This window comes from Mangifera indica, chromosome 9, assembly GCF_011075055.1.
Source record: "Mangifera indica cultivar Alphonso chromosome 9, CATAS_Mindica_2.1, whole genome shotgun sequence".
NCBI classification, from domain to species: Eukaryota; Viridiplantae; Streptophyta; class Magnoliopsida; order Sapindales; family Anacardiaceae; genus Mangifera; species Mangifera indica.
This window is the reverse complement of record NC_058145.1, coordinates 3,166,502-3,178,850: the sequence shown is the minus strand read 5'-3', so window position 1 is coordinate 3,178,850 and position 12,349 is coordinate 3,166,502. Positions and strand designations below refer to the sequence as shown.

The 12,349-nt window shown below is 29.1% G+C and overlaps 1 protein-coding gene across 1 annotated transcript; it reads right to left on the bottom strand.

Annotated features, from left to right (window-relative positions):
* Positions 1–895: 895 nt before the first annotated feature.
* Positions 896–3,605, bottom strand: LOC123224781 (NADPH-dependent aldo-keto reductase, chloroplastic-like). Its single transcript, XM_044648495.1, has 4 exons — positions 3,486–3,605; positions 3,019–3,194; positions 2,425–2,668; positions 896–1,326 (listed from the first exon to the last, which is right to left on the bottom strand). Exons 1-4 carry the CDS (start codon positions 3,603–3,605, stop codon positions 919–921), a joined length of 948 nt encoding a protein of 315 aa, XP_044504430.1. The 3' UTR covers positions 896–918.
* Positions 3,606–12,349: the final 8,744 nt, after the last annotated feature.

Sequence of the window (12,349 nt, the reverse complement as noted above, 5' to 3'; positions counted from 1 at the left end):
AACACAACTTTAAAATCCTACGCAGTAAACATAACCTTCATTTTGTTTAGACACCTTTTTGTATAGTCTATACTTAGTGGAAAAACCTGAATTTCCTTTTTACTTGTTTCCTGGTTTGTTTAAATTTGTTGCGACTTTCTTTTTAAACTCTATCATGATTAGAATGCGATAGGCCTTCAAAAAAAGAAGTTGTTGGTTTATGTTTTGTTTTCAGTCTTGTCCTAAAGCTTTTTTGCTATCCTCCCCATGGGTTGGATGTGCTTAAGTTGTATCCGGGTCTTCTCGTTAGAGATTTCTTTACCTTTTTGTCTATATATACATTTATTTACTCAAAAAACAAAAAAAGAAAAAAACATGACCTTCACCATCTTTACAAAATATAAACATTCCAATATTCAGATTACTACATACCGCACATCCATGTGCTAACTTCAGTAGGTCTAATTTCATTGTTTTTTTTTTTCAAAAAAATTTTACAGGCATAACTTCAGCTTGAAGACTAGTGAAGTAAACAATTATGGGAAAATATTACTTGTCATGTCGTCAAATTACAGTCAAGCCCTGCCAGCTCTAGTCACGACTACAACCATCAGGACAATAATGGAAAGAAGGAATGAAGTTCTCAGCTTTTCCTCAAATGGGTCCGTAGCCCCTGCTGTTCCCTGAGCGATAACCCAAACCGTAAACCCTTTTTTTTTAATTTATCAATCCAAACCAAATTATTTTATAAATCAAACCATACTATTTAGTCCCTTCTTACAATTTGAATTGAATTACACACCAAATACACGAGTTTCGTATAATTCAACTGCACCGGAAAATTGGTTGATAAATTTTATATCTTTATGATACTTGAGTTTCCTAATGAATCTGCTGATAATAAATTGATAATATACCAAAATTATTAGTGTTTATTTATCAGATGTCGTAATCCCATAAATCTTCAAGGGTCCTGTATGGGCTTGTTGTTTCATTGATAAGAAATTCTCCTCTCATAATCTTCCATTCTTCCAACGAGTCAATCTGAAAGAGATCTTCATCGTCCAATTTAAGATTGAAAGCAGCCATGTTCTCCTTCATTCTCTCCTGATTGAAGCTCTTCACAATCACACTAGCTCCCTTTGACAGTCCCCATTTGAGAGCCACCTGAGCCGGAGTAGCCTTGTGTTTGAGAGCAATGGATTGGATGATCGGATGCTCAACCACAGCCGTTGATCCCCATGAGTTTCCTGGCCCACCTAGTGGTGAGTAAGCGCTGACGTGGATTTTGTGCTCTGCACATACCTCACGCAGCTTGCTTTGTCTCCACATCGGATGCATTTCCACCTGTAGCATTATAATTTCATCACAAAAATAAATTATTTATTTTTACGCATTTAATCTTAAATAATAATTTTTTTAATTTAAGTTTTTAGTCTTACAACATAAACTGTTTTAGATACTTACACTTGGAATTAATATTATTATATTAATTATAATAATAGAGTTTTCAAAGCACATGAAGACCTTACAAATTTAATTTTTTTCTCATTAATATATTTACATAATTAATTAGGGCAAATGACTATGTCCCACTCCAGGTTAGAAGAAATGACTCTTTCCCATCTTTAAGTTTCAAAAAACTACATTTTCACTTGTTATAAACTTTTGTTAAATTTTTCTAATGACTATTTTGCCTTTTTATTAAAATTATAAAATTATCATTAACAATTAATATAAATGTTAAATTACCAATATAACCTTATCAGTTTAATAATTTATCATTAATACTCATAAAAAATATTAAGACTCTAACTAACTTTAAAATGTTGTATTATAGTAAATTTTTTGGGAGTATAATTATCATTTTTAAAATTATTGAGGAATATATTAGAATTTTAAATGTTCAAAAATTTTGAATGTCCAAAATTAAAAGTTTTCATTAACACCTTTAATATTTTTAAAAATTATAATTTTTATCTAAACTTTTGAAAAGAAAAAATATAAAAAAATAAGGGGAAAAGAAAATAGAAATAATAAGAGAGAAGAAGAGAAAATAAAAAAATTGATATAAAATAATTTTTTTGCCCTTTCACCAAATAGAATTCGCTAATAAAAGTAAATGAGTGAAAATTTTAACTTTTTGAAATTTAAAAAGCAAAATTTTATGATTTTATGATTTCATGAAATATTGGATGAAAAACAGCCCTTTAGTCTAACTAATAATTGCAAATACAGAGCCAAAGCGAGACTTGTAGATGATATTTGTGAGAAGATTATTAAATTACTCTTCGTGAGTGTTTGATATTTAAATTGTTTGCCTTCCCAATTCAACTTTTTTTAATATTATATTATGCACTTGGTGACCACGAACTATTGAAGAGCAATATACATACATTCATACATACATACATATTTATATATATAAGGTAATTGTTATGATACCTGATTAACGGCTGGAGGTACAGAAGCAAAATCTAACAACCGTTGGATCTTCTTGCTAGAGAAATTGCTGACACCAATGGTTCTACACAATCCCAACTCCAAACATTTCTCCATGCCTGCCCATGTTGCTTCAAGATCCAACTTCTCAAAGTCTTCTTCATTGGGCACTGGATATACTGCCCATGGCTTCAATTTCACTGGCCAATGCACCAAATACATGTCTATATATTCCATCCCTAAGTTCCTGCACCACCAACATCAACATTAATTCAAACATAGACAAGAAGAAATCAAAAAGAAATTTAATTTAATTTATAAAGTTGCATGAGACTACATGCACAATCATCTATGTGATATTTTGATATTTCCGAAAGATAGCTTGAGGTTTTGAGATCTTGAAGCCCTTAGATTCTGTAAGATTTTGCAAGATCTTGAAAGAATAAAAAGCTTCCACATCCATGGATTGACCTAAGTCCTAATGACTTTAACTCAAAGTAATGATACCGGTCATAAACACAAGATTTGGGAGAATCTTGATGATGGATTTTGTTAATTGTAAGGTTTATTAATATAATTTTGAATTTTGAGGCTTACTTTAGAGTTTGTTTGAGTGCTGAAACAGGATCATGGTGATCACTTCCCCAGAGCTTCGATGTCACAAAAACATCCTCTCTCTTCACACATCCTTCGATAGTGGCCTCGTTTAAAGCGTTTCCAAGTGCTGGTTCAGAGCCATAGATCTTTGCTGTATCAAAATGCCTGTAACCCATCTGCATATATATAAAAAAATATATTAATTTCTCATGCAAATATTAGAGAGATTAAAACATTTCGGCAGTTCTTCACGTTAAAAAAAAAAAAAACTGCTGATTGGGTTGTTCAGTTCAGTCATAATAATATGATCACTATGTGAAGGCTCCATGCATGAAAATGAAATATGAATCTTGTCATATAAGAACCAAAGAAACCCAGAAACAAAAACAAATAGATAATAACAAATTAGAAGATTTAACTGAAAAAGGAATAGCTAGAAGAAGGAAAGAGTGAGGAAAAGAGTGCACCTTGAGAGCCGAATGAACAGCAAGCTCAGTGGTGGCCTTATCATTGGCGAAGGAGTAAGTTCCTAAGCCAAGAACAGGCATTGTAACGCCAGAATTCAAACGAACTTGATCGCTTCTCATGGTGATGATGATATTGATTTTGGTTTTCTCCTTTGAGAATCTATGTGATTTTGGCTTGTGTCTCTGCACAGCTATACAAACTCGGCTCTCTGAACATGGATATATATACCCCACAAAGTCAACATTATCTAATTGTTTACGAGGAGGACACATCACCCCTTGGAGATAAATATAAATAACCAAAACTAAGGTGTGGGGGGGCTTAAATTATTGAAGAATACAAATCAAAACTAAGGGATCTTCCATGTCTCTTGGGATTTCATGTGATGGCTCAGCTCAATCCATCTTGTAAAGGCAACTCTTATGTAAATTTCTTTCTTTATGGAACCTATTTTCCAAATAAGAAAATTATTTTGGAATTTTTAGAAAATTTGTTGGAGAGTTTTTTTTTTTTTTTTTTTTTGCAATATTTAGAAATTTTAACGTTACTTAATTTCTCAAAAACCACGCATAATAAGAAGGGTTTTCTATAGATAACCATGATAAATGGCTTCTGTTTAGATTTGAAGAAAAAATAATAAAAAAATATTTAAGAGTCAAAATATTAGCTGGCCTTTGAAAATATAATTAATTAACGTAATTCTCACAGCTGCCACCTTCCTATTTATTATAGGGGCTGGGGCGGGGCGTTTGAGGTTGAGCACAAGGAATTAAGATTTGAATGTATTTATATATATAATAAAATTATGTGTATTCAATTTTGAATATATAATTTGATATTAAAATAATATATATCATGTAATTAGATTATTTTAAATTAAATATAAAATAATATTCAATTAAATAATATTATATTATGTGAGTATTTAATTAAATACTTAAAACTAAATATATATATATATATAATGTTATTCTTATATAAAAAATAATTTTAAATATATAGATAATATATTATTGTGTGATTAGATATTATTTTATTATTAATTAAAAATTATCTGATGATATAATATTATATTATTTATCCATTTAATTGTATACACAAAATTCTGTATATAGAATTTTATTGATAAAAAAAAAAGGAGATGTTTTGCTAGGAAAATGTTGAATGGTTTGTCATTAATTTGGTCAACTTATACCTTAATATAATTTTGAGTTGAACTAATTGCGCAACATTTGTTATTATTTTACTTTGCCGTCCTTAGGTTGACTTCAATTTGTTTTGTTATTTTTGTATTGATTTTATGAAATTGTCAAAACGGGAAGTGGAAGGAAACCCTGAACTTGTTGGAGAAAAATATTTAGATTGAGTAAATGTCATTTTACTCTTGTGTTGCCGTTTGTCAACTTATTTATGAAATTGACAAATTGCAAGTTATTATAATAATAGTTCATTTCATTCTGGTGTTGCCGTTTGTCAACTTATTCGCTAATTAGAAGTTAGAAACAAATAAATAATTTAGATTGAGTAAATGTCATTTTCCCACCAAGGTTTGTACTAAAAGTACTTTTTTACTCTTTGGTGACAAAATTAATATTTTTCCAATCCAAAACCAAACTTTATTAAAGGCGAAACAATGATTTCATGATCCAAAATTTTGAAAAAAAAAAAATTGAAAACCTCCACATTCAATTTGTTAAAGTGTAATTTAACAAAGTTAATCTTAATGTATTAAGCATAACAATTAAACTTTTTTATGATTTTGAAAACCTCCACATCAAATGGAGTGGGTAAGGTTGATTTACGTGGGATGAGTTGTTAGAAGTCACAATCAACATTGGATGAAATTAGAAAGAAGGAGATTGATGTGTGGTATGTCACTAAAGATTCACAAGAAAAACGATGATATCGACAGAGTAATTAATCGAAGATGGAGATATCGACGTTAAAAGTGAATATGAAGGTCAAATCAACATCAAATAAAGCTAAAAATGAGGGCATCAACTTGTGAGATATGTTGTCAGAGTCTTGTCAATGCAAACTGCATAGAAAATGACAACATCAATAGAGGAATGAGCTAAAGATAAAGAGATTGATGTCGAAAGTGTGTGAAGGTCAAATCAACACCAGAAAAAAGTTGTCAAAAGTGAGAATGTTGGTTGGGTTCAAAAGAAGAAGAAGGTGAGGGTGAAAGAAAATGAGAAGATAAGGTTTTTAGTGTAAATTTAAGGCCAAAAGACTAGTTCTCACCCGAGATATAGTGAAATTTCAAAGTGTCACTTTCTAACTTTAAAAAACTTAAATATCCACCCATGAGCCAATTTTTATTAAATATCTCAGTTAGGATTAGGGATAAAACTATTATTTAATAAAAATATTTAAAAAACTAAATATTTATCATATTTTTCCCCTATGGTGTTAAAAACTAATAATTTCCCTCTTACCCAAAGTTTGAAAACTAATATTTTCACCCCTAGGGTTTATTTTTCTCTTCCTCTAGCAACATCTTCGCTTTGACTGTCAGCCAGCTAATCTTCTATCTTCAGTCACAAGTTTTGTCATTCATCTCTTCAATCGGATAAAGACGATTCGTCTTTGTCTAGCATCAGATGAATCGTCTCATGGTCAAAGACTTGTTGTTCAAATGATTCGTTTGGACGATAATGTGTCTAGACAATCATCTTAACAACAATTAAGGGTAGGGAAACACACAACCAATGTCGATAACGGTTAGGGTGAAAAGAGGACGTTGCCAATGCCAGAGACAATGACTAGAGGTGAAGAAAACAAAACCTAGGTTTCAAAGGGGGAAATGTGATTTTTTAAACTTGAAAAAGTTGTTAAAATTGATGAATTTGTGAGTTTTTAAAACCTAGAGGAAGAAATTAATAAATTATATATATTTTTAATTATGTTAATAAAATTACAATTTTACCCCTAACTTTAACTGAGATTTTTAACAAAATTTAGCTCATGGGTGGGTATTTGAGTTTTTGAAAGTTGGAGAATGACACTTTGGGGTTTCACTATACCTTGTGTGGAAACAAGTCTTTTGATTTAAATTTAATATTTAAAGAGTTTTTTATTTTTATTTTTTTGTAAATATAAGGTAATATTGTAATTTTAAAAAGTGAAATAGTTATGGACAATATAATAATTTTATTTCTTAATACTATTTTATGGTTTTTCTTTTAACAAAGTCTAATTTTGATTAAAAAAGTGTAATTTTGTAAGATCAAATTACTTAGCTTTTAGTATTCATATATAATATCTAATTTATGTTATCTCAATTCATATGACTATTTTTGTATCAATATATCACGTTAATGATAAGGAATAAGATGGTAAAATGTAAATGTTTTAATTAATGTAATTCCAACACATGAATATTTGTTTTGGTTCAATAAGAAGTTGAAGCATTTTATTTCCTTCCGAACTTTGATGAAAAGATGATTTTTTACCTTCTAAATTTGAAGGGTCTATTTTTGCACACAATCGTCAAAATCATACATTAATTTTAATAATTAAAGGGTATTTTCATCATTTTATAAAATATATAATAAAGTTAATATCAATTACACTTTAATAATACAAACAAAATCAATTTTACTTTAACTATTTTATATTTACATATATATATGTTTTGTTTTTCTTTTCTTCTCCTTTCTCATTTTGTAGTCACTATATATATTTGCTCTTCATTTTTTTTTTTTCCTTTCTTCTCCTTTCTCATTTTGTAGTCACTAAAAGACATCTCGAGAAACTTGCTAGGTTTGGATCCGCTAAGTGCTCATACAGGCGACAAGGTGTTTTGGAATTAACAGAAACAACAAGATTCAACCAAAATAGAGTTCATCAACAATAGATTCAAGCAAGAAGCAACAAATCCACCAGTAACTTTTTGATAATAACCCAAGGGTAGCAACAATGAGAGAGAAACAATCTCAGTAAACATCATCAACTTTTTATAATTTTTAGTTTTTATAATTATTAGTTAGTAAGGGTGGATAAGAAATATATAAATTTTTTAAGACAAATTGTTATTAAGTTTTAGTAACACAAAGGGTATTATTGTCCTTTTAGCAAATTTATTAAAAAAATTAACAATTTTTTTTAACAACACTAATATACATGTGAAAAAATAGTCTTTTTAAAATTAAAAGATGAGAAATATTCATTTCATCAAAGTTCAAATGGAAAATAATCATTTGCCCTAAAAATTAATTGTTAAAAATTAAATCTACGCATTAATGTCTCTCTCTTAGCACAAACTGTTGTATGAATTAGATTGAATCTATATATAATATCCTGTAGTCAAATCTTACATCGATAAAATATGAAAAAAAATATTAAGTATGAATATTTTATTTCAAATAGTTAAGGAATGATAATAAAAATTAATTAAATAATTTATAAACTCCTAATTTATTAATACTCATTATAAATGGTATCCCTAGGGATATGTATAATTTGGTTTAAATCATAAAATCGAACCAAACTATTTAAAAATTATAGTTTGGTCTGGATTGAAAATTTGTCAAACTGTTTTTGTTTTTTTTAAGTTTCTATTACGGTTTGAATAATTTTTAAACCAAACCAAATTGTAAACAATATTTTTTTAAATATATATATATATATATATATATATATATATATATATATATATATATATATATATATATATATATATATATAAAACTATATTTGGGAAAAATTTTCAATAAGCAATGAGATATATAACTTGTTTTTTCATATTTATTTTATTAATTTTTTACATGTATATTGTATATATATTTCGTATTTATATTATTTTAAAAAAAATTATAATTCAATTAATTTTATTAAACAATATATATTTAGAAATGTATAATTTTAATAGGTTCAAACCATAATTCAAACTAGATTAAACTATATTTTTTTCAATTTGATTTGGTTTGATTAAAAATTTTTCTAAACTGTTTTTTTTTTTTCAATTTAGTTTGAAAAAACTATCAAACCACATCAAACCGAACCATGCACACTCCTAGATATTTCTAAAGCAAACAATATGTTATCAGTGGTCCACACATGATTTTTACAGAATCTAAGATATGTTTATGCCAAAGTGAGTCCAAGCAAAGTGATTCATTCGGAACATGAAAATCAAGGGTATAACATTATGATGAAAATACTCATTCTATTTCCGAATCTCAGATTCTCGGTTAGATAATAAAAAAAGTAAAGAAAAGAAAGAACATAGTGGATTTGGGAAACATATGCCAGAATTTATGTCTTGAAAAATAGTCCACCGCCACAGTAGATGTCGAGATCTGAAAAACCAAATCAAGAGTCATGTGAAGCCTTTGATTATTGCATGTTCTTAGAATCTTACCAATTCCTCCCATATTTACTACAACTTCAACCTTCTTCTTCTCTCATTCTCTTTAAATATTGCAACAAATCAAGTCAACCCGTTTAACGGATTCAAGAGCAACTTCCAAGACTGGTTTACACTTGGGGGAGGATTTATATGGTCCGAAAACACATGCTTGTGTTTAGGAGTGGGCACGGTTTGGTTTAATATAGTTTAAAATTTTTTAAAACCAAATTAAAAAATAATTTAGAAAAATTTCAAATCAAAACAAATCATTTTAGGGTTTGGACCCAACTAAACTACAAAAATACGATTTTGTTAAATTATAGTTTAAAAATATTAAAAATCATTTATTTCTAAGTATACATATTTAATCGATAATAATTGAATTAAAGTTTTCTATAATATAAAATAAACATGTGAAATAAATATAAAATATATATATATAATAAACTCATAATGAAATTATAAAATAAATATGAAAAACAAATGATATACCTAATTATTTATTGAAATTTTTTGTCAAATATTATTTTATATATATGTATTTTCAAAAGATATAATTTAAAATTTAGCTCAGTTTGAAATTTGTTCAACGAAATGCAAACATTAAACTATTTTTCTGAAAGTTATCTACCCAAACTAAATTATTTTATAAATCAAACTAAACTAAATTAAATCAAATCATAATTTTCAAATAATTCATTCTAGATTGACCGTTTAAACTGAATTAATCACATCACTGCTTGTGTGTTTACAGTTTACCCTATGTTGGCCTGGTATCGTATTACGGATTTTGAGGGCTGAAAGATTAGGGGTCGGTGATCTTAAAATACGAGTGAGGTGGGGGAATATATGTTGAGTGATAAATGAGCATGTGATTGTACAGATGGGAAAAATAAAGCAGCTTCCCAGAAACCAAATCCGAATCCTGTTTTTATAAGGATGAGATTTTATACGGAATCATACTTGAAAGTACACCTGATTCTACAAGTACGCTTGGTTTCCACACTGCCCGACAGAAATAAGTTAAAGAAATATTTTCTGAAAGGAATCGCTTTGTCTTCTTTTTTTGAAGATTCGTAAGTTATTCACTCAATAGTTCTTTTGATCCTCTCTCTCTGAAAACGTTTTTGTTTTCATTTCTGCATGATGATGTATCTTTTAGAAGTCATTTTAACACTTTTTTTCTCACTTTCATGATCATGACATGTGTTCATTTTGTCGCTTTATCCTTTGACATTGATACACAAAAAGCAAAGTTTCTTAAAAGAATCAAGAGTTCCTAAAATTATACGTGTTCAGTGGCCATTCAAACCATTTCATCTGAGAAAATTTTATTATGAGCAGGGGAAGAGAAGAAAATCCCTAAGGAAATTTTAACCATGCCCATTGTCAACAGAAGTGTGGCATCTTCAAGTTAACAGCATTACTATATACATTTACAGGGAGCATCTCAATCATCAACTCAAGTGCATGTGATAAGATGTCGTCAGAAATTGAAAGCCCACCTTGCATACGGCAGATGGGAACAAGCTAGATCCTCATATTTCCTCTATATAGCCCATCTCATAGAGTCCATTGTCCAGTTCCAAACCAAATATCGGTTAATTGTCGTGAGGTTGTCTGCTAGCATCAAAAGACAACATGAAATCATTTCCCAAAGTCCACGGTGCAAAAAAATATAGTAAAGCAAACTTGACGGTGTCCTTGTTGTTGTCCTCCCATAGAATCACCTCAAAGACTGAAATAAGGTCATCATAGCTAAGGAATTGCATCCCGGAAAGTATGTCTTCTTGATTTAGTTCACTCCTAAACTCCAACAATAAAAATAGACGTCATTGTGATGACTAAACTTCAATATTGTCACCATTGCAAACACTAACGGGCTAAAGCCAATATCATCTCTGCTTAACCAAAAGCAAAATTTAGAGTTGAAGTCCCCCTTATTCTTTTGTTGGAGGAACACAGATGAATCAAGACAATGCTAAACCTCTACTCCTCAACATTTGGATTGACACCGAAGCATGTCTCATGGAATAGCTTCTCTGACTGTTTATGAGGTTCCCATATATCTTTACCATAGCATCCTTATGCCTATGAACTGTCAGTTGGACTTTGAAGTGCTATGACAAATGAAACCTCTCGGCCCTTGGCTTTTGGTTGATTGCATAAGAGGTGTTCCTTCATTTTGGTTTAGATGTTGATCTTTAAAAGAAATTGGGAATTTATGTTAATTGAAACAATATTCATCAAAATATAACTCAAATTATGAAATTATTAAAAAAAAAAATCACTTACAATTGAAAAATCAATCCTATCGCACTTACTGCTATCTAGATATGTCTAGTAGAACATATCAATTAACCCTCCAAGTGTTCACACCCAGTAAAATATCAAAAAGGGAAATATCCTCAAACCTCTATTATAAAATATTATGCATCAGTATAATAATATAAAAAAATTACATAGTGTGGGTTGAGTCAATATGGATACATCCAAAACTAAGTGCGAGTCAAAAATGGGTCAAATTATACGGATAAGAAATACGAAAACCTATACTCAATTTTGCGGATGCGGATAGACCCACAAATTACTCGTATAATTGAGTTTGATATTTTTTAATTTGTAAATAAATAAATGCATTTATTTCTTGCGAAATGCAATAATATATGTAAATTAGTATTGAATAATTGTATTGTGAAATTAATAAATTTTTAAGTTAATTCAATTTTTGGAGAAAGATGAGCAGGAGATTGAAGAAGAGAGAAAGAGTGGTAAGTTTTCTTATTTGAAATAATAAGAAATGAAGTGTGAAAGATGGCTAGGGACTAAAAATGAGAGTGTAATTTAAAAAAAATATATATGAAAAATGGTATAATTAGTATACCTAAATAGATAAGGATAAAATTTCTTTAACCCGCCCGCAAAAATCAAAGTTATGTCAATACAAGTTCAAAAACTTATAACTGTATCCATTTTATGGGTAGATATCCACATGTATTATGAGTAACTCATCTGTTTTGTCAAATCTAATGATAAAATAACATGAGAAGTTGAATCAGGCTCACATGCATAAGTATAACGATTAAGCGTGAAATAACAATCATCGATTAGAATGTCATCTTTATTTATGGAGATGTCTTTGTCATTGGCCAAGATTTCCTCTACAAGAAATGAATAAATTAGACTAAGATCCCAATACTCGACAACCGTTAAATTGTGGTTTTAATCTTCATGATGCCAAAGTACTCCATCACATGTCTATACCAATTTCTTTTTAACTATCAAAAGTACAAGTGGTAGTAGGTCATGTTGAGTCGATTTCAACATGATTCATCGTGTTTGTAAGTTATGTAAAGTATGGGTTTACATAGTAACAAGTTTTACAAAGTGACACAACCCGCTTTTTGTAGGGTCATGTCATGTTAGACCCTAAACAGACTGACCTATAAATCTTATTACAAATAAACTTTTTTTTATAAATAATTTAATTTTTTAAATTAATTATTA

Coding starts and splice junctions, on each gene's coding strand:
- LOC123224781 (XM_044648495.1), bottom strand. CDS start 3,605: ATGAGAAGCGATCAAGTTCGTTTGAATTCTGGCGTTACAATGCCTGTT. Junction 3,195..3,485: donor CTGTTCATTCGGCTCTCAAG/GTGCACTCTTTT, acceptor ATATATATGCAG/ATGGGTTACAGGCATTTTGA. Junction 2,669..3,018: donor GCACTCAAACAAACTCTAAA/GTAAGCCTCAAA, acceptor TTGGTGGTGCAG/GAACTTAGGGATGGAATATA.